The following is a 23274-nucleotide window of genomic DNA, read 5'->3' on the forward strand; positions in this document are numbered from 1 at the left end:
CTGTAATTAACACTAGTGATGGTAAAACACACTCCCAGCTAGAAGAGAAATAAGATCTGGGGACCTAAAGCACAGCATGGTGACTATAATTAACGATACTTGTGAGTTGGTCAGAAAGTAGAGCTTAACTGTTATCGCCACAAAAATTGCAATTACGTCAGGGGATGGAGGTGTTACCTCACCTCGTTGGCAGTAATCATTCTGCAATATCTACACGCATCCAATCACACATTGTACACCTGAAACCTACATATGTGATGCGCCAATGATACTTCAATGAAGCTGGAGTCCGGAAGCACGAACACTGGTATGAAGATGGCAACTGTACTACCAAGCAGACACCATCCTAAACACCCTCTTTTGAAGCGCCCAGGCCCCAGGATGAGCCGTCCTGGGGGCCACTGTCCTCTGGCCTCGGGGACCCTGCGTGGACGAACACAGACAAGACAGGCAGACTCTCAGCCTGTCCGATGGTCTCTGGGCTCCCCGGGGAGCTGTCCTTGCAAACCGGTCACCAGCACACCCATTTCTAGTCTACTTAGCGTGGTCTGACTTCGGCTTAATACCTTTATTTCTGGGGTCATTATCTCAAGCTTCAGGGTTTTAAAATTTTTATATGTTAACTCCCTTCTTGACTTTGCTATCCTTTTAGGGCTCTGTGTCGAAGGTGTGGTTTGCTGTGGGTTTTCTGAGTCACCAAATTATCAGCTATCTCCTGGGAATCAGACTGCAGTGGATTTGATTGAGTCTAAGAGTTTGCCCACCTCCACCCTGGATGGTCCGTGTGGATTTCAGCATTTCTAGCTTTAAAAACAGCTGTCCAGGGACTTCCCTGGTGGTGCGGTGGTTAAGACTCCTCACTCCCAATGAATGGGGCCTGGGTTCGATCCCTGGTCGGGGAGATCCCACATGCATGCCTCAACTAAGAGTTCGCATGCTACAACTAAGGAGCCCACGAGCCATGACTAAGGAGCCCACCTGCCGCAACTAAAGACCCAGTGTAACCAGATAAATAAATAAATACTAAAAAAAAAAAAAAAAAGCTGTACATAGGATCTGCCTCCTGTGGATTGACATACAAGGTATCTCTGTGCTTTTAGGAGTGCATGTGTATCTGGGCAGTGAGGGAGAGGGTTCTGGACTTTTCTGAAAGACGGAGAGAGAATTTGATGGGGTGGGAGTCGTTAGAAGAAAGAGTATCGCTAGCCAAAGGCCATAACATTAAAGTGCAGTTATTAAAAAATACACACACACACACACACACACTTCTAAGCAATTCAAAGAAAGCCACCTCATGGTAAAATAAGAAATAAACATTTGTCGCACCTTGGAAGGCATGCACAAACCCCGGCTTTCTCAGCAGCTGGTCCACCTGGGATGAAGTCACTTCTTTATCCTTCATCCCAGTGACACATTTCGCTATAACAGGAACCCTCCCCCTAAGGAATTGTCAAATACTCTGCATTCTTGAGATTCTGACTTAGGATTTTTCACTTGCAGAGTTGCCCAAATAGGGACGCATCCAGATCTTGTTTACACAGCTCTGCAGCCAGCTTGCTGGCCCTGAAACCCAGATGCAGGCTGCAGACGACTGTCACAGGGCAGGAGGGGTCAAGGCCGTGCCCTGGGAGACCCTGGGGTGACAGTGGACAGAGGCGCGGGAGCCCCAGAGAGGGGTGGGCAGGGACCCTGGGGTCAGGCAGCCAGGCAGGAATCTGTGCAAACAGGGCTGAGAGCCGGGCAAGCCATGGAGTGAAACGCAAGGCGGGGAGAACAACAGGGAATGGGGGGACACAGGCCTTGAGAGCAGAGAAAGGGTCAAAAGCCAGAAACCAGGAAATCCGGGAACTGAGGCCGCTAATGCAAAGCAGACAGGAAAGAGATGGGGGCAGCCGGCCAGCCAAGGAGCCGAGAATCCGAGGCTGTGAGCATCCGAAGGAGGTCTGTCCTGCCATGTCCTTCCCGATCAGGCCGGGGGGGAATGACCACACAGCTTCTAGGGCCCAAGGCAAGATGAAAATTCCCGGCCCCGGTCCGAAAAAGTAGTAAGAATTCTAAGACAGCAGAACATCAAGGCAGGTGCGGACCTGCTGAGCGTGGAGCTGGGGGCCTGAGCACAGGCCGTCTGCTCCTGAAAGGGGCCCTGGGTGCAGGACCGAAGGGTGCGGTCGGGGAGCAGAGGTGGTACCCGGAGGACCTAAATGTCCCCCTGGCTGGCCCAGCCTGGGCAAACGGCTCAATCTGTCTGTTTCCGTTTTTGACCTCTGAAAAAGGGAACTTATATAAGCCTCACTTCCCAAGCTGCTGGGAGAAGGTAATAAAATCCAGCAAAGCTTCTAGAAGCTGTGTGACGGACATCAGGGCACGTCAGCAGGACGCGGAGTGGGCTCAGGGGCCTGTCCGCTGGGGCGCAAACCCCAGCTTCACCGTCTCCGAGACGTGTGACTCGGATACGTTGCCTGGTCTCTCGGCCTGTCTCAACTGTGGAGCAGAGATGCTAAAGCTTCTACCTCGTGAGCTGCTGAATCTGCACAGAGCCCTGACCAGGGGTGAAGCAGCCGGCCCCGTGGCCGGCACACAGGGAGCTGTGGGCAAGCCTCAGCCCTCCCCCTGCTACCACCGGTCACGCAGGAGCCCCAGGAAGACAGCCGTTTGTCCCCAGCTGGGGGAATACATGGCGGGAGGGGTTATAGCTCACGGAGGGCTCCAGGCCAGGGGCTCTGCAGAGCACAGGACTTCCTGCTGTGCAGCCACACTTCTCTCCTTCGCCCAAAGGCCGGTGTGGCCGCCAGTGTAAACAGTGCTGTTCTCAGCAGCCGTTCGAGACACCAGGCAAGGGTGTGGACACTGGTGTGGACCTGCCTCCCCCCCACCCTCAGCCAGGGCAGAAGGATGAGAAGAGACAAGGACAAGAAGGAAACTGGCGAGGGACAGTCCCCCAAGCAGGGTCGAGGGCCTCCAGACCCCATAAATGCTCTCTGGCAGCAGGGAAACAGTTGTAATGACAGTGAAAGCTGCAGTATACATGTCGGATCCCGTTCTAGACACTTCACATAAATGACCTCGCTGAGGGCCCCGAAGAAGGAACTATTCTTATTCCCATTTTATAGATGAGGAAACTGAGACTTTGAGCTCAAGAGCTTGTCCAAGGTCACAGCTCCAGGGGGTGGCGGACCTGTACTCACTCTGGTGTCAGAGCTCCCTCGAGCACACGGCACTGGCCCTCGTCACAAAACGACCCTGGTGGCCCTGTCGGGGTCGGGGAAGGAGGGCTGGCCCTGGGCACTGCTGCCCACAGCAGGCTGGGGCCCGGCCACCACTCAGCCCCTCCCTGCAGGGCCAAATCCTCTCTGAGATAATGGAAAGGTGGCCCCCCACCTCCAGGCATCAGGACTGAGAGAGGACACGCTCCCTATGTGTCACCCTGGCTCTGGCTGGCTCCTCCCAGGGCTGGGTGCCCCAGTGGCCAGCGGCCATCAGCTTGAGGAAGCGGGTCACCCAGGGTCGTGGACACCTGCCAAGCCCACAGCCTCCTTCCTGTGCTCAATGGTGTTTATGGCTCTTGGATCATTTGCCCCTGTTTAAGGAAAAAAGAGATCTTTTCAAGAATTTACGAATTCTTGGAAATGGGCCATCTCTTCAAACCGGCACCGAGAGATCTTCTCTGAACGAGGCAGCAATCTGACACCTCTGCACCCCCAAGGCCTCCTGGACACACGCCCCGTCCTCTGGACCCTCTCCTCTCAGGCCAGATAAACAGGGGACACTGGGTCCCACTGTGGGGAAGGTCACACAGGTAAAGCCCAGCCCCTAACAGTTGGCTGTGACCCGCGCTGGCCGAGGGGAGGACGGAGGGGCCCCGTGCGCGGGAGGATTACGGTTCTTTGTTCTTCTTAATGCATCAGGGCAGCCAGAGTGCAGACAGGAGAAAGAGAGCTGGTGGGAGAGACACAGAAGACAGAGGGTAAACGGCAGTGACAGCGCCCTGGTCACACAGCACCGCGGCCGCAGCCTCACCCCCCGCCCGTGCGCGGACTCCGGGCTGAGAGCATCGCCCGCGTCTGCCAAGAAAGGGGCTCGGAGAGCAGGAGGCATCTCGGCCCCGAGGCTGCCCGCCAGGGAGCCTGGATACACTTCCTCAGCGGCGGGGCCTGGACGCCCTCCTGGGAAGGCTCCCCAGATAGCACCGAGAGGAAGCGGCTCACTCAGCATCTGTGCTGTCCTGCCAGGGCTGAAGCTAGAGATCCCGCCCCACGCACACATGTGCACACACATGTGCACAGGCGCGCACACAGACACATGCATACAGCACACATACACACACACAGACGCGCACACACAGACACACACATATACACAGACACCCAGAGACACATACACACACGTACACACATACACATACATACACACAGATGCGCACAGACACACATACACACACAGACGCACACACACAGACACACAGACACATACACAGACACACACGTACACAGACATACACATACATACACACAGATGCACACACACAGACACACACAGACACATATACACACAGACGCACACAGAGACACACACGTATACATACACACACAGACACATACACACACATACACAGAGACACATACACACACGTACACAGACGCATACACATACATACACACACAGACGTGTGCACACAGACACACACAAACACATACATACACACACACATACACACACACATACACACACACATACACACAGAGACACACACATACACACATAGACACATACATACACAGACGCACACACACAGACATATACATACACACACAAATGGACACAGATGCACAGACACATACGCAGATGTACACAGATGCATACACATACATACACACATATGCATGCACACACACAGGCACACAGACACACACAGAGACACAGACACACACATATGCAAACAGATACACATACACACACATATACACACACAAACATACACACAGACACACAGACACATACACACGTACACAGATGCACATACACACATATGCACACACATACCTACATATACACATACACATACACGCACAGGCACACACATACACAGACACACACACACACACAGCAGCGCCTGGTCCGAGGGAGCGCCGGGCCTCCCCTCCCCCCGCCACCACAGAGGTTCCCACAGCTGCCTTATCCATAATAACTGCAAATCTTCCAGCTGGTTCAGTATTTTCCTTGATGACTGTTTCCTTAGTAACCAAGCCTGACAAGGCCCTGGCAATTATCTGTTATCTGACGAGGGGGACGTAGGAAAGGCCGCTGCAGGCTGACAGTGCCAAGCGTGCATCAAAGGAAGGATGACTCTGAATTACAGATGAGGGTCCCAGCAATGTCCCCGGGGGATGCCCTCTGGGGACGCGACGTCCCCTCCAGGTGGACTCCAGCCAAAACCAGGACCTCTGGCCCACACACTGGGGGGGTCCCCAAAGCCATCCTGAGTTCCAGGTCCCGGTGGGCAGCATACCCAAGTCAGAACCTCCTGGCCAGCTTTCGCCTGCTCCTTCCTCTTGCCCCTCAACTTCCTTCCTCCTCCCTTCCGGGCTCACCCCCCACCCCCCGGCTCCTGCCCAGGGCTTAGGCACTGGCTCACGGATGACACGCTAGGCTAACAAGGCCCCGGACCCCTTGCTGCCCAAAGACAACAGTAGACAGAAAGCAAGGAAACCGTCTACCGCTAGTTTACATGGGTTTAGGCTGGTTTACTAGCATCTGTGGTTCTCAGCTGGGGCCATCTCGGCCCCCTGGGGGGCACCGGACAAAGTCTGGAGACAGTTTTGATGGTTGGGACTGAGGGGCAGGCAGGGAAAGGCTCGGAGCTACTGGCTTCCAGGGGTTGGAGGCCAAGGGAGGCTGCTGAACTTTCCACAATGCACAGGACAGCCCCCAGACCACGGTCTGGCCCCAGGTAACAGCGCCATGGTCGGGAAGCCCTAACCGGGATGCCCACTCTTTCAGCAGCTTCTGCACCATCTTTCTTTCTTTTTTTTTTTTTGCAGTACGTGGGCCTCTCACTGTTGTGGCCTCTCCCGTTGTGGAGCACAGGCTCCGGACGCACAGGCTCAGCGGCCATGGCTCACGGGCCCAGCCGCTCCACGGCATGTGGGATCTTCCCAGACCGGGGCACAAACCCGTGTCCCATGCATCGGCAGACGGACTCTCAACCACTGCGCAACCAGGGAAGCCCTGCACCGTCTTTCTTTAAATAAAAACCCATCTTAGGAAATCGGCCACCCATCATCCATGGTGGCCTACTGGGGGGAAAGGGTCCTTTTAAAATAAAAAGCACAGGAGAATCTTTGCAAAGATCCCACCCAACGAGATGCAAAAGAAAGTGGGACAGTCCAGGTCCTGTCATGCAGATTAAGGTTTAAACCCAAAGTTGATTCAAGGGTTGTGAGCCTGGGGCCTATAGACTTTGGGGCGGGGGAGGGGGGACTGGAGGAAATTGTGTGCGAAATGCCTGTCTGCGCACCTCTGGGTGAAACGGGTTCATAACTTTCATCAGGTTTTCAAAGGGGGAAGTGACTCAGAAAAGTCTGAAGACCAACTATCTAGATCCCATTGGCTCTGCCCTGCACGCTGCCGACTCCGGCCTCTCTTGCCCAGAACCCCTGCCATGGCCACCCTGCTCTGACACCACACAGCCCACAGGCCTCCCCTCTTCGGCAGTCTCCAAGGGGAGGTACCAGTGCCCCAAAGACACAAACAGACAACAGACATGTGGACACCTTCCCAGCCCGAGACCCTGACCTAGGCCCCTCCCAGCGTATGCAGCAGAGACCTACCTGTTTTACCTCAGCGTCACTTGGATCGGTCACTCGGTCCAGGCCATAGTCCAGCACGTCATTCATTCCCGGCTTAGTGGGAAAACAAAAAGAAAAACAACATAAGAACCGCTGCTGGGAGAGTCTCCAGTTTCTGATTAACTTTGGATCTTGGTCAAGCTGCCAACCGTGAGACCAAGCTGAGGGTCGTGGCCCAGCCTGTGGGGAGCTACAGGGGTGTGTGCTATTCTCCAGGTGAGCTGGTGAGTTTCATGGGGCTATTCCACCACCACAGCATCCCCAGAACCTAAAACAGAGGGATGGAGGGAGGGAGGATGGATGGATGGATGGAGGGTGGGTAGGTGAATGGATGGATGGATGGATAAGTGATGGATGGATGGATGGATGGATGGATGGATGGATGGATGGATGAATGAGAGGGTGGGTGCACAGATGGATAAACAAAATGCAAACTCAATCAGAGTTCACTGGGATTAGCACGTGGGACCCCCGACTCCCTTCCCGCTCTACAGTTCATTGTGTTGGAGAGTCCAGGCTTCCATCAGGCACCCAGAGGTTCCAATCCCGGTTCTGCCACTTCCCAGCTGTGAGGAAGATCTTGGAAACTACTCCTCTCCGCCCTTCCCACCCCTGAGAACTGCAGACGAGCCCTCCTGCCTGTCAGGTTCTTGTGAAGATTTAGCACGATGGAGTATGAAGCTCTCAGCAGAGTGTCACTGTTACCAAGCAAAGGCTGTGTTCATCGTAAGGGCGCGTGTGTGAACACCTGGCCCAAAGCTGGCCTCGGTGTCTGCCTGTCTCCATCAGGCCTCCCCAGCCAGCCCGGCTTGGTCTCTCAGCCCCTCGAGGCCAGCAATTCGGGTCTTCCACCTCCTCTGGGTGGTGTGGGCACCCATCTGGTACAAATAAATCCCTCCAGGGTGACGGAAGACAGACATCACACACACACACTCGCATACTCCCACACTACTCACATGTACACACTCACTCTCACACTCAAAGACTCGCTCACGTGCACACACCCCCTCCCACTCACAGCTCACATCATCACTCTTTCGCACTCTCACAGGTATGCATTCACACCCGAACGCAGCCACACGTGCTCACATTTGCAGCTCACACACGTACATACCGGCACAGTCACACACACACACGCACATGCACACACACACGCTGCCCCCCTCGGGGCCCCGGCCCCCCAGCAGGTCCTCCAGCCTCAGGGGCTTCTGTGCAGTCATCTGCTCGCGTCTTGGACCCCTTCTTCAACTCTTGGCTCTGAACTTGATCCACACTCTGATGTGAATTCAGCTGCTCCACAGTGCGCCTGTGTAATCGGCGCAGGACCCTGAGCTGGAGCCACCCGGGGCCTTGTCCTGCCGGCCGGTCCCCGCCGGCCCCTCCAGCCTCCTCTGGCCGCCCCGCTGCCCCTCCTCACCTCTCAGCTGCTCCCATGGAGCTGCAGTCCCACCCCGGGGCCCTGCCTTCAGACCGCTCCACGGGGCTGCCTTTCTCCTGCTGCTGTTTTGGGAAACTCCCAGGCTGCATTCGCTCATGCACTCATTCATTCATTCTCTCATTCCCTTATCCACTCATTCATTCACTCACGCACTCCTTCATTCATTCACTCATTCCCTTATCCACTCATTCATTCACTCAGGTACTCATTCATCATTCACTCATTCATTCATGCATGCATTCATTCACCCACTCACTCACTCATTCACTCATGCACTCATTCATTCATCCACTCATTCACCAGGTAGCATGGGGGTCTCTGTTCTCCACCACAGTCACCAGAGCCACCGCTGACACAGTTTCTGGGATGCAAGAGGCAGCTGGAACGCAGATACCGCAGAGCTGACCGTCAGCGCACAGGACCCAAGGGCCACGGTGGCCTGGCGGTGGGCTGTCAGCAGACAGGGAGCCGTGCAGCGGCGTGCAGGCCAGGCCAAGTGCAGGAAGCCCCGCCTGCCCAGAGACGCCAAGCCCACCACCACCCCCTCCAGCTGGAGGAAGTGTGAACGCCAAGGCATGGTGCCCGAGAACATCCCTGACGCAAAAGCCGAAGAGACAATTTGCTAACGGCTCCTTAACTCAGGTTAGGAAAGGACCCTCGTACCCCCAAGGGCTGCCCACGAGGAGGGGACAGTCCCAGAGCCAGCATCCAGAGCAGGACCAGGGTGGGCGCTGGTGCCACGTCCTGGTGACACATGGCTGCACCGCATCCCTCCCATCCCTTGTCTTGTTCTCTCCTCTTCTCACCATGACTCTCTCCCCTAACGTACAGTTTGGACCTTTTTGGTGTGCGGCACAGAAAACAAAGAACAAATAAAACACCAGATAGGTTTAAAAACAAAACAAAACAGGGGACAGAGAGAGAGATGAGGTTGACGCAGGGAGAGACAGAATTAGAGGGAAGGGTTGGAGGAGCCTGATCTTGGCGTGAACGTTACTTCCGCAGAGAGCTGGTCCCAGACCCCTGATCTGAAGCAGGACCCCCGCCCCTCACAGTTGTCCCCGCATCCATACAGGGCACATTCACCTGTGCAGTAGTTCTAGTCTCAGTCCCTCCACCAGACTGTAAGCTCCCCGAGGGCCACGTCTGTCTCGGCTCCCAGTGCAAAGACCCCCATTGCCTCCTAAGCCCATGGCACAGAGTGGAAATTCACAAAACAGATGTTTGGGTTTTTTTTTTCTTAATTTGGATCAGGTCAATGGACTCTCCCATCCTGTTTTAATGGTAAAACGTTATATGTCAGACCACTTTCCTAGGTTTATAAATGGCCTTTGAAAATATTATTTTCAGGGCTTCCCTGGTGGCGCAGTGGTTGAGACTCTGCCTGCTGATGCAGGGGACACGGGTTCGTGCCGCGGTCTGGGAAGATCCCACATGCCGCAGAGCGGCTGGGCCCGTGAGCCATGGCCGCTGAGCCTGTGCGTCCAGAGCCTGTGCTCCGCAACGGGAGAGGCCACAACAGTGAGAGGCCCGCGTACCAAAAAAAAAAAAAAAAAGAAAATATCACTTTCATATTGTCCCAGTGTTCAGTCATGGAGCTATAACTTAATTTACTTTGCCCCTCTCTGGACATTCAGTCCAACCTCAGCAGGAAGTGGAGGACAGTCATCCTCTCGGGTGAGTGTCTGCACTTGTGGTTGAAACAGAGGCCGTTTAGCTTGACGCTCAGGCCAGCAACCGCCTGACTCAGAGCACACGCGCCACAGGCCGCCTCTGTCCCCAGACCACATCCTTCTTGTACTCATGGTCCACGTGTCAGCGGCCTGTACCCTGGGGAGACACAGATGCCACAGATGGCACAGCAATAATGCACGGGAGGCCCCAAGACGACTTTTCTAAAGGAACCGTTTCTCCTTCCATTCGTTTACACGATGAACCTTTGTTTGCATTGTGCCCAGATCTGTACCCTGTTCCACTGGGGAAAAATGTGAGAGGAACATCGTCTTTCTTCATGACAGGATGCCCCCCACGCCCTGAATCCATCCCCCCTCGCTGTGCCCCTCACACTGAGGTCTCAGCTCCAGGAGGGCATGGCTCACCAGTGTCAGCAGTTTGGACTTGGAGCTGCTTGAGCTGAGAGAGGGGCCCACCCATGGGTGCACCTTCCACAGCAGCAGCATGTCAGACAGAGGTGTGTTCACGTCCCAGCACTGCCCAGGCCGCTGTGGCTTCCTGAACCTCGATGTCCCCACCTGAACGACGGGGCAATGACACCCCTATGTCACAGCATTTTCGTCAGGTCCATGGGACCAGCCAGGCCCAGAGCTCAACCCAGGCACGTGGCAGGTGCTCAGCAGCCTTCGGCTGTTACATCACGCCCAGCGCCCGGCTCCCCGGCTGGTGCAGACTCGGGGCCCCAGGAAGGTTTCGTGGATCCAGGGACAGAGAAACGAACAGGGGATGAATCTGCTCAGTAAGTAGGGCAGCTGGCTACAGTCACCTCCCCCAGCCAAGTGCTTTGTCTGCCCGGCTGGCTCCTTCCCACCCAGCTGACAGTGTGTCTGGGGCCCCTGACGGTCTGACAGCCCCCAAGCGCCTGGGCTGCTGCGTTGTCAGTCAGATTGCTCAGTTTCCAGCCGAGACAGACTTCAAACCGGATGCTCTTCAAACAGGACGCGTCCCTCATCCTGACGCTCTTGGGCCACCGAGAGGCTGAAGGCTTTACGAAAGTCAGGGAGAGAAGAAGCCAGGGCCACCCGGCCCCGTCCCCGACTCCTGGTCCAGTTTTGGGCTAGGGGATCGGCAGTGAGTGGGCCGGGGCGGGGAGAGAGGTCTTGTGTCCGGGGAGCTTCGTGTCTGCTCCAAGCACAGCAGGCTTCCTTCTGCACGTGCCCCCCCACCACCGTGCCACCACTGAGGGACAGGCACCTCTGAACCCGGCACCATGTGCATGAGAGTGGCAGCGACCACGTGATGCTCTAGTGACCAAGGAGGTGACTAAAGGCCTTAAACACACAATAACATCCCGTGACACTGTCACCGGAGGCAAAGGAGCATGGAGACCAGGAGGGAAGGCTCTGCAGTCTGTGGGTCCAGGTGCCCCGGTGCTCACTCACTGGCTGTCACTGGCAAGTCAGCAGCAGCCCTGGGCCTCTGCTTCCTCATCAGCAAAACGGGACTAATTACGTAGCCTCTCAGGGAGGGCCGCAGAGGTGGAACAAGGAAGCGCGTGCAGAACGATGCTTGGTGCACAGCCCGGGGCACCGTAAGTTCTCCACTCAGGTCTGCGGTGACGGTGACCATGACAAGGCAGGTGATGGAGGTGGGGGAAATGGGGACCGTGCGGGAGGTGGTGGTAGAAGCCACTGTCAGGGACACACTGTTGAACGTCTGTGCTTCTGTATCACACAGGGAAGAGCCACTCGGCCACCTGCCCGGCATCGGGGCCGAGAGCTGCCCCAGGAGGCCTGGGAACAACGCGGATAATCTGCTTCTCGTCGTGTCCCTATAGACCTCCTGGCTGCAGGGACAGAGGGGAGGAGAGGGTCCCAGGGCAGCTCGCGTGCACAGTCAGACTCTGTCGCCTGGCAAGGGATGCAGGCACATGGGTGTCCCACAGCATGGAGCCTCCATACGTGATACAGAGGCCGTTTTCCACTCTACAAGGAGCAGGACCACCTCGGTCATGGGTGCCACAGGGCACCAGCGCCTCTTACCACCTGAGAGGCTTATCCACCATTCGCCATTCTCCTCACCAAGGGTCCGCCCCCGCCCCGCTTCAGGATCAGATGACAATATGGGCTGAGCAAGGCCTGCCTCCCTCTCACACAAAGATCTCACTCCTGCGCTACCAGCGGGACGGCGGGTGTGGGCTCTGACCTCCAGGACCCTGTGCTCGGTCAAGCAGCCTTCCGCTCAGGCCCCCAGGGACCTGGGTCGGGCATCGGCCAAGTGGTCTAACTGGAGGAGGTGCCCTGAAACAAAGCAAAACCAAACACGCCTCAACCCCAGGGCCTTAACCTCGGCAACAAGGCATCCAAACCAATGCCCTCACAGCTGGAACACCTTATGGGCTGCCTGTCTTGAATGCAGAAAGAATAGTAGCAAAACAGCCCAAATGTGATGGGCTCCAAGTTCAAAACTCCAGAAGCTTTGGCCCCATGAGGGACGCAGTTCGCTCTCTGGTTCTGAGAACTTGGTTCCCGGTCAGGCAAGACAACTAAAGGAGGAAGATGAGGAACGTGTGTTCCGAATGCTCCACTTTGCAGAATTCCTTCCACTTCTCCCACCTCCAGTGCCCGGTAGGCAGCACATGGGTCTGACGCGGGAGGGAACCGAGGTGGCAGAGGCCCCCGCGGTGGGTGGCGGTTACAGCCTGCTTCTCCGCGCTGGGGATATGGCTTCCCTCCCAAGTAATGAGCTGCTACAAGTCGCATCTCGTATGTCCAGTTTGTGCCTCTAGGCCACCTAACGTCCCAAAGCCAGAGACGCCACGTGTTCTAAGCCATGAGGCTGAGCACACGTTTATCCCCTGGCCCCCATCTCTGCTGGGGACCGGATCCAGAGAGGAAAAGGAGGGCAGCAAGAGACACACGGCATGGCCGTGGCGAGGCCGGCTTCCGGTTCCCTACACGTGTGATTTTTCCTGCCGTGGAGTCTGTGTCCTACTTTTTTCTTCTTACATTCTCTTCTAAGGCATCGAGTCCTAGCCCTCACTCACACAAGGCAGACTTATTCAGGCCCCTCCACTATGGAAATGCACTCAGTCCTAACAGCAATGGATGGGCCATGGGCGGACTCCATCCAGATGGTGAATCTCCTCTTCCAGCCAGAGGCCCTTGGATGTTAATCAACAGTGAGCAGAGAGCTTCCCTGGTGGTGCAGTGGTTGAGAGTCGGCCTGCCGGTGCAGATGACACAGGTTCGAGCCCTGGTCTGGGACGATCCCACATGTCGCGGAGCGACTGGGCCCGTGAGCCACAACTGCTGAGCCTGCGCATCTGGAGCTTGTGCTCCACACCGGGAGAGGCCGCGGCACTGAGAGGCCCGCGCACCGCCATGAAGAGTGGCCCCCGCTCGCCGCAACTAGAGAAAGCCCTCGCACAGACACGAAGACCCAACACAGCCAAAAATTAATTAATTAATTAATTAATTAAACTGACATGTCATTAAAAAAACAAAACAAAAAAAAAACAGTGAGCAGCAACTCCTGCAGATTCAATTCTAGCTCCAGGCAGAGATGAGCCACAAAAGGGGGATGGGGAGCAAGGTTGGGAGTGGGGTTGGGAGTGGTCGGGCGCAAGAAGAGATGGGTGAGACCAGGGAGGACGGCACTCACGGGGCATCGGTGGACCAGCCAATACGCCTTCTCCTGGCAATCCAGTGCGTACCTGTCCGCTTTATTCCTTTCCTTTCCAGCCCTGAAAAGCCAAAAGCCAGGTTAAAGGCCAGTAAGGTTTTGCATCTTTTGCTCACTGATGGACCCTCTTCCTGCTGGACCCCGCTCCGGACCACTCTCCCAATCTGTCCAGATAATCTGTGCTTTTGCCATAATGAGAATCATGAAAATAGCGAACATTAATATCCTACTTATGTGCTAAATATCCTGCAAAATACTTTTATACATATTAACTCGAACCCTCCCAGTGAGCAATTCTCAATTTGCAGTTCAGGGGCTGAAGCAAAGAGAGGTTGAATGTCCCACTGAGGGCCGTGCTGTCACCAAGGGGCAGAGGTGGGACCTGAACCAGGGATCTGGTCCCGGAGTCCAGCTCCCCCTGAGAGCGCCAGCGTATGATGCGATCGTGCCACCATGACCAGCCCGAGGATCAGACCATCTCCACCAGCGTCTCCACTGGAGTGAGCGTGGATGACAGTCTGGGCCCACCTGGCTTCCGGATCTTTCCCCGCTCTGATAAACAACATAAGCAACACCTGAGTCAGGAGGCAACAGCAATGCCAGAGCCTGGGATGGGGGAACACGGGCCCTGGGGAGTTCTGGCCATCAGTTCCACTCTCACTTCAAAGAGTTCGCACCAAGTCAGGGTGTCTCTGAGCCCAGCCGATTACCGTGAAAGGTTATTCACGCTCCCTCTCGTCTCTCAGTCTCCCTCTTTCCCATTACAGGTAGGAAATGACAGGGGTGAGGGAGTGCTCATTACCATACCCCGTCCAGCACCATTGCCACGGCGACCTGCGCTCTGCTCGGTGATGCCCGGGCAACGCAGGATGACGCACACGCCCTCCTCGAGACAGAGTCGGCGGATTTCTGTGCCACAGCTCATGTATTGTGAGTAACATAATATCCAGAGAGCCAGGTGGGTGGAGAGTGCCCTTCCGGAGGGGTGCTTGGCAACCTCCTCTGGAAATTAACTATAGACACTGTCACTCCAACTTCCCCCTTGCCAACTGAAATGGATTTTCTACCGGGTTAACTACCCCGTGTCCTCAGGAAGATGGGCTGCAGGTGGCCTGAGGCACCGTGGACTTTCCATAATGCTGGACCACCTTGGCAATAGAGTTGATCGCTAATTTACTGCAATGCCCTTTCTGGCTTTGCTCTGTGCTCTTGTGTGACAGAGGTTATTGGAGGAGAGTGGTGATGGACGGCGTTCAAGAGAACCAGTAAACAAAGAATTATCTTAGTTTGTCATGTTGTGATCTTTATAGCAACAGTATCCCTTAGCCAATGACACTTTGATTCAATCATGTATTTACTGATCTCCACTATGTTGCAAACACTGGGAGAATTCGGGCGAACCAAATAGACTGTAATGGACTGAACATTTGCGTCCCCCCAAAACTCATACGTTGAAGCCCTAACTCCCAATGTGACAGTATCTGGAGATGGGGCCTTTAAGAAGGAATTAGGGTTTAGAAGTAATTAGATGAGGTCATGAGAGTGGGGCCCTTATGACAGGATTAGTGCCCTGGTAATAGGAGATAACAGAAGAGTCTCTCTGTCTGTCTGTCTGTCCATCTCTCTCCTCCATTTGAGAGCACAACAAAAAGGCAGCTGTCTGCAAGCTGAGAAGACAGTCCTCATCAGAAACCAAACCCTGCCAGAACCTTGATCTTGAACTTCCCCCGCTCCAGACCTGTGAGAAAATATATGTCTGTTGTTTAAGACACCCAGCCTATGAGACTCTGATACGGCAGCCTGAGCAGACTGACACACAGACATATTTCCTGCCCTTCCTTGAGTACCTTTAGGTCTAAACATTCCACAAATAGTCAAGAAATAAATATAAAATTACAAATTGTGTCGTGAGCCGTGAGGACACATTCAGTGTCCTATAGTGCAGAATCAGGGATGGCCAGTGTGGTACTTTTTAAATAGTTATGTCTACAGTCCTGTGACCCTCCTTCCATTGCCAGGTGGGTCTGTGTCTTCCCCCACTGAGACCAGGTGGGGTTTGTGGCTGTGTTGACCAACAGAGTATATCACAAATGGCACTGTGTGATTTCTGAGGCTGGGCCATCGAAGGTGGGGAAGCTGCCACCCTCCTCAGTGAAGTATTTGCCCTTGGGGCTTCCAACCACCTGTAGGCAGTGTTATATGCCTGGTGCTGTGAGGAAGCCCAAGGCAGACCTCCCAGCCCTCTGGCTGCAAGCACTTGAGAGGCTCTGATCCACAGCTGCCCAGCCCAGCCGTCCCAAACTCCAGACCCACAGAACCCTTGAGAGATAATAAAATACCGTTGCCACTCTGAGCCATGGAGTTTCAGGGTGATTATGTGCAGAATAACAGCTAATCAGAAAAGCTTATTTGATTGGGGTTGATATACACACACTTCCGTATATAAACTAGATAACTAATAAAGCCCTACTGTACAGCACAGGGAACTCTGCTCAGTACTCTGTAATGACCTGAATGGGAAAAGAACCTAAAAAAGAGTGTATATGTGTCTATGTCTAACTGATTCACTTTGCTATACACCCAAAACTAACGTACCAACTATACCCAATAAAAATTAGACAAAAAAAAATAAAAGCTTCTTTGAGCACATGACATTTGAACTGAGGGTTCTCTCTCGAAAGGGTGGGACAGGATCCTGTTTGTGTTTCAAAACTGGGGGCATGTGGGAGCAGAGGATGCTGCCATGGCCCAGCTGACAGTGAGGTTGGCTCCAGGGTGATGGAAGCAGACAGAAGGGGACAGGTGTGGCAGAAGGGATTCTGCCAGCAGTACCAGCGGGACTGGATGACTGAACACAGGACACGGGTTGGGGAGAGGTGAATGGGGGTTCGTTGTACGGACACGCATAACGCTGAAGGGAGAGAAGGCTTGGGGAGCGAGGGGAAAGCATTCAAGTGTGGACAAAGTCAGGCTGAGGTGTGACGTCAACGTGAGATGTCGAGTTTATAGCTGAGATGCTGAGTCTGGGATTCAGGAGAGAGGTCTGTGTGCAGAGACTCAGGGGAATGAAATGGGTGCCTCATGAGCCAGACTACACGGCCAACCTGATTTTGTGGTGAGATCTTGTACTTGCATTAGCTAGGCTTCTCCAGAGAAACAGAAGCAGTAGGAGAATACATAGAGAGAGACAGAGACAGAATTTATTTATCTCAAGAAATTCCCTCACACGATTGAGGAGGTTAGCAAGTCCAAATTCTGCAGGACACGCCAGCAGGCTGGAGGACTTAGGGAAGAGCTGATGCGGCAACTCAAGTCCAAGCCCGTCTAGAGGCCGAATTGCTTCTTCCTCTGGGAACCTCAGGCTTGTAACGCTTTCAACTGTCTGGATGAGGCCCACCCACATTGGGGAGAGTCACCTGCTTTACTTAAAGTCTATTGATTCAATACTAATCTCATCTAAAAAACACCTGCACAGTGACATCTGAGATGGGTATTGGACCAACTCTCTAGGCACCGTGGCCCAGCCAAGCGGACACATAAAATTAACCATCACAGATCCTAAACCTGAAATGTGAGGCAGCCTTTGAGTGAAGCAACAGAATCCATGGGGAAAAGCCAGCATCTCAGGAGGAGAGTGGCTTTCAGGAAGTGCTCATCCCAAGGCATCTAGAAGCGAATGGCCAAGGGGCTGCCCCATGATGTGGGCAGCTCAGAGCTTTACCCAGGCTGGGGCCAAGGCCTGAGTGGTGGGGCTTGCGGGGGACACTGGGGGTACCCCTGTGCTGCAAGGCAGCTCGGGGCTCCACAGTCCTCTGGGTCATGGGCTCATCCCGCTTGGAGCAGAGAGGCAGAGGAAGATGGAGAGGGGTCAGGGGTGGGGCGGGGGCACATCCCAGTCAACTCTGTGTCCCTGGGGCCTGGCCCAGTGCTGGAACCCAGTAGGCACTAAGAACCGCCCACTGAGTGGGAGTAACACTAGGCCAGGCTGGACCACGACCTCACCAAGTGACCTTGGCCAAGTCTTCTGACCCCTCTAAGCCTCCGTTTCCCCAGTTGCAGATGTGAGGGGCGACAAGAATTACTGCTCCAGGCATTTCCTCTCCCCAGCGTGGGACGAGACAGTGCACGGAACCCACCCCGTGGAGCCTCACACACAAATGCACGCGACAAAAGATTAGCAAACTGCCCCCCCGCTGTTCTGTCTCAAAAACACCCGGGCAGAGGCACGTTCACGGTGAAAGGGCAGGGCCAGCTCTCCCCACAATGCCCCTCCGCATGAGTTCAGGCCTGAGAACAAATTTTCCCCACGTGAGCAATAGAGCCATCCTGCCTTCCGGATTCCTGTTTTGCCCGGATGGCACTCCTGTGTAACAGTGCTCACCACTGGGTATGGTTAATTTTATGGGCCCAGGGGTGCCCAGGTGACTGGTCAACATTATTCTGGGGGTGTCTGTGAGGATGTCTTCGGATGAGGGTGCTTTTAGTTGAAGACCTGAATAGAACAAAAAGGTTGATCCTCCTGCAAATAAGAGGAAGTGCCTCCTGCCTGGTGGCCTCGAGCTGGGACATCGGTCTCTTCCTGCCTTCAGGTTCCAGCTGAAACATCAGCTCTCCTGGGGGTCCAGCTGGCTGACTGCAGGTACTGGGACGGCTCAGCCTCCGTAACTGTGTGACCGAATTCCTTGTAATAAATCTCAATCTCAATCTCTCTACTCTCTCTCCCCCTGCTCCTTCCCCTCCTCCACCTCCTCCCTAGCTAGATCAATACACAAGAGATTCTGTTTCTCTGGAGAAGCTTGACTCACCCACCACTACTCTTCTTCCAGGGCTGCTTCAGGAGGACGGGGTCTCCACCATCCAGCCCAACAATGTGACAGCCACTCTAGACCTCCCGGGGTCTGGACCTGCCAGGGTGAGTGAGGCTGGGCCAGCTGGAGTCACGGTTCTGGTGGTCACTGCTATTGGTCCCCAGATATTCCTGACTCTCCTGCATCTCAGACACACAAGAGGACTGCACACCCCGTGCACCCTCCTTTGAAGCAGGCATAACTACACGAGCTGCCTTGGCTAGTGAATTGTGAGCAGAAGTGACGTGAGTCCCGGAGTGGCTGCAAGCATGTCAGGGCCCCAGCTGACCCACGGTGGACACGTGACACGAGCAAGAAACGAGCCTTGTGGTTTCATGCCTCTGATTGCTGGGTGATGTTTGTTACGACAGCCTAACCTTGTCCTGACTGATACATATTCCCCAACATGTACAGCTGGCCCTTACAGACAAGGCAGGGCCCCCAGGGGGAACTTCAGGTCCAGTTTTGAACGGGCAAATGAGGACGAGCAGTGAGTGGGCTCTAACAGGTGACTCTGATGACAGCTCTCCCACGTTTAAGATCCTTCCATGGCTCCCCACGGCCCTGAGCACAAAACCTTCTCCCGATCTGCTCCTGCTAACACATCCAGCCTCACTTCCGCCACTTTGGGGCTTTGCACTCTCTGTGCCAGCTCCAAGGGACGGCATCAGGTGGGCACTCCCATGCTCCCAGACTCTGGATGTCTGCTTAGAGCACCCTCCCTCCCACCTCTCCTCTCCTCTCCTCTCCACCCACCACCACCATCCCTCACCTGGATACACCCTCTGCAGCCTCCAGATTCAATGCTGTTTCTGAAGCTCCTTCTCCAAACCCCGACGTGGGGCTCTCAACTCACTGAGGCATCATGGCCTGTCTGCTTGTCTGCCGGGCTCCCTAGACGATGCCTTTACCTTCCCTATGCCTCACCCACTGTTTAACACGTAAACACCCAATAAAAGTTTATTTTATTAAAAAAGAAACAAAGAAGGAAGGGAGGAGGAAAGGCAACCAGGGGACCAACAAGACCTTTGACTCACCGGTACTGCTCTTTGGCCTGCATGATGACAAAGTCCCACTTGTAGTTAATTTTTTTGTTCAAGAAATTATAATTTTCCTAGAGGAGGAAAACAAAATGAGAACACTGAGCCCCACAACCTATGCTGTGTGCAGAGGGCAGGAAGCCTTAAGTCAACGACGAGACCCAGCCAAACGGTCTCTCAGCCCAGCTGTGCAAAGGCAGTCATTCAAAGGGTAGCACCGAATTCTCGACAAGCCTTCACAACAGAAGCCACAAGTTGGCTTGGTTTTTTTTTTTTTTTAATAAATGTATCCCAAATCTGATAAGGAAGAGTGGGGTAGTGTGGAGGAGAATGTGGGAACTTAATATTCAACAACAGAGCACAACAAATTCACAAAGCTAAGCCCTAACATTGGTGTGATGCTGGCTTTCTGAAAACATGTCTGTAAAAAGCAAAAAAACAGCAAGATTGTTGCTGTCTGCCCAGAAATCTAGCCTTTTGAGGGTTAGGGTGTGTTCTCTGAGAAATATAACTCATCCTGCCTCAAACAAAAGTCTGCACTCTTGTTTTCCCATCTCAAACTCAAGTTAAATTTGTCCATCCTGTAATATGCATTATCACACATATTAATTAAGTCCTATTATTTTGGGACAGCAGAAGGAAAGTGGCAGCTACTGTGTGCCCAGTAGTTACTGAGGCAAGGGCTTACGTTACAGCAGGAGAAACTGAACCTCAACATGGAGGAGAATTTACTTCAGCCAGCTGCTTCTAAATATATGGATGGATGAGGGATGGATGGATGGATGGATGAGGGATGGATGAGGGATGGATGGATGGATGAGGGATGGAAGGATGAGGGATGGATGGATGAGGGATGGATGGATGGATGGATGAGGGATGGATAGATGAGGGATGGATGGAGGGATGGATGGATGAGGGATGGATGGATGAGGGATGGATGGATGGATGGATGGATGAGACATGGATGGATGAGGGATGGATGGATGGATGAGGGATGGATGGATGGATGAGGGATGGATGGATGGATGGATGAGGAATGGATGGATGAGGGATGGATGGATAAGGGATGGATGGATGGATGGATGATGGATGGATGGATGAGGGATGGATGGATGGATGGATGAGACATGGATGGATGAGGGATGGAGGGATGGATGGACGATGAGGGTACATATGAATCGATTAATGGGGGGAACAGGGGAAAACATCTCAAGACTAGATTCCACTCAATTATAAGAACCTATACTTGAAAGCATCTCTATACCTTTTCATATTCTTCTAAAATCCCTTTCTTCTTGATATTTCTCTTGGCCAGATAGATGGCTGGAAAAGAAGACAATGACATTTTCCATCATCATCATATTTCAAAACCCCTCTATGCGTGAGACTGCTGTGCTCAGCTTAGTGAAGAGAACACTCAGCACACCCAGTCCCTCCCCTGGGAATCACTCCTAATACAGAGGAGAACTGACATAAAGGTGGTGATGACAGCAAGACAAATGTCACCAAAATGCAGCAAGTAAATAAGCAGCATGGTAAGCCCTCCCCAAGGCACAGGAGGAGGGGCGGAGTTTTACCATAGTCTGTGTCTTCAGCCGGCCACTGCTGGGTGGGCCAGAAATACGGTGTCTACAAGAGAAACCAGGGAACCAGGCTTACACACTGGGCTGTGAACACCTGGCCCCCAGCCCTCTAGCTTAAAACATAAAGCTGCTCCCTCCACTGTTTCTAAAGATCTGTGAGGATGTGAAGCCAACCAATCATCTTTTCAGATGACACTAACCCCCTGTTAACACCCAAGGTCAAGGCCAAGGCTCACCTGAAATCGATAGAGGCTGCTGTCAGGCTTGAGAACGAGGTTCTTGGGGTCTTGCAGGGGGTAAATGTAGCCGTACTTGACAATTAAGTTACCCAAGTTCTGTGCCTCTGGGGAGAAGCAGTTGAGACAAGGAAGTTAAGAGCAGGGGGCCAAGGGCAGCAGCTCACGGCCCCGCCCCCACAGAGCACCCCAAACTCAGGGCAGGTACCCCCATCCTAACAGCACTTCAGCCAAGAAGTGGGGACAGTGGTTCCTGAACTTAGCTGTGGACAGGTATCAGCTGGGTAGCCAAGGCTAAAAGGAGGGTCCCCCAGCCCAACCCCCGAATGACAACTCAGTAAGTCTGGAGGGCAGTCAGTGACCCCAGTGTTGACGGTGCCACAGGTCATCCACTGCAGGCGTTTGGGGTGACAGGTGGGGAAATCCTGGAGGAGCATCGCTGGGCCCTTTGGGTCTGCAGAAGTCCAGAGGAGCAGGGAGAGAACATCTCTGCTTGACCAACAGACACCTCTTCATCCCGAGAGGGGCAGGAAGGTGAGGCTGTGTTTATGGTCAACTTCTATTGCAAGCTCAGCTCTGTCTGCACCCTGGGTCCAGATCCCCGGCTCCTCCCCATGTCCCTTCAATTCCCACCCCCCTCCAGTCTGCTCAGAAACACAGTCTTGGTTCTGGATTTGCACCGATTAAAGGAAAACTTTCCTGGTTCATTCTCAGAGGCACCAGTGAGAGCAGGTGTCTTTCTACTATCAAGAGAGAATCCCAGCCCTCCCATCCTGCAGGCCCAACGACCCAACCCACATCCTATCCCACAGCTCAGCCTCCCAGGAGCGGGGAGGCTTCCTCCCCACCCTCCCTCCTCATATCTCCCTCCCTCTATCAGAGACCAGACCCTCGTACCAACAACCTTTTCGCTAGTGGCAAGTCAGGTCCCCGAGTCTTTCTGCTCCAATCCATCCTTCAGACTTCTACCTAACATCCCAGCTTAAAGCTGATGACTGTACACACCGCCACGCTGCAAAACCCTCCATGGGTTACACTGCCTCTCTCCCAGATAAAATTTGGAATCCAAGAATGTACCAGGTGCACCCCACCCGTCCACTGCCCTGCACACCCAGCTGAAGTCACTACTCCCCATCTCCCGTTACCACTCCATTCCTCGTTCATTCCATGTTTACGTCTTTGCTAATTTCCCCGCTGGGAAGACAGACCCTCTGAGCTTCCCTCCAGGATTCACAGGCATCACTTGTTTCGGGACCAAGGGTACGTATGCATCACCCCCTCCAGGAAGTCCTTCTTGATTACCCATGAAGTTCTCATCTCTCCAATTAAAATGTCAATTCCTCAGAGACGCGGGCTGAGCCCCCCGTTTAGCTTCTACCCTCCAGAGATGCCCCCAGGGTGACGCGCATACAGCAGCCCTTGGTCTCGGAGGAAAAGACGAGCTCTCACCCAGACTGGAGACCCACAGCCGCTGGGCGATCCACTGGAGAACATCACTCCCTGCAAAGCAGAAGCATTTGGCCACCGTCAGAGCCTCCCCGACCTCCATGCCCTCCTCCACACGGTTGCCCAGCTGGCCTCCTCCCTGTTCAGCTGTGATCTCATCCTTCTTCTGCTCAAAAGCTTCAGGGATGCCCCCCCACTTCCCCCAACAAAGTTCAGTCCGAACCCTGCAGCCCATAATTCAGGGCCGTCCATGATCTGACTCTGGCCAGATTTCCAGCCTAACGTCCCCTACACCCTTCGGGCTTCACCTCTCTTGTGATACTTGTTCTCTTTCCTTACAATAATTGGTGCCTGGACTGTCATTCACCGAGCAGGAAGTAAACAGACTAAGACTTAACAATGAAAAAAAAAACAAAACACCAGACCCAAAGCAAGCTGTTCGTGGAACTCTGGATGGAGCCTGGACCCAGGGGAGTAAATC

The 23274-nt window shown here is 54.0% G+C and overlaps 1 protein-coding gene across 1 annotated transcript in view; it reads right to left on the reverse strand.

Annotated features, from left to right (window-relative positions):
- Positions 1 to 23274, reverse strand: part of RGS9 (regulator of G protein signaling 9) — a gene marked incomplete at its 5' end in the record, with an annotated part of 90175 nt that overhangs the window by 27898 nt on the left and 39003 nt on the right. The window contains 10 exons of the mRNA XM_081218634.1: positions 273 to 423; positions 3186 to 3249; positions 3816 to 3936; positions 6828 to 6899; positions 13621 to 13702; positions 19526 to 19602; positions 20793 to 20851; positions 21106 to 21157; positions 21348 to 21454; positions 22797 to 22847. Coding sequence (XP_081074760.1) covers positions 273 to 423; positions 3186 to 3249; positions 3816 to 3936; positions 6828 to 6899; positions 13621 to 13702; positions 19526 to 19602; positions 20793 to 20851; positions 21106 to 21157; positions 21348 to 21454; positions 22797 to 22847 — 836 coding nt within the window. The remainder of the gene's footprint in view (positions 1 to 272; positions 424 to 3185; positions 3250 to 3815; positions 3937 to 6827; positions 6900 to 13620; positions 13703 to 19525; positions 19603 to 20792; positions 20852 to 21105; positions 21158 to 21347; positions 21455 to 22796; positions 22848 to 23274) is intronic.

This window comes from Mesoplodon bidens (genome assembly GCF_964165515.1).
Source record: "Mesoplodon bidens genome assembly, chromosome: 19".
In the NCBI taxonomy this organism is placed as follows: domain Eukaryota; kingdom Metazoa; phylum Chordata; class Mammalia; order Artiodactyla; family Ziphiidae; genus Mesoplodon; species Mesoplodon bidens.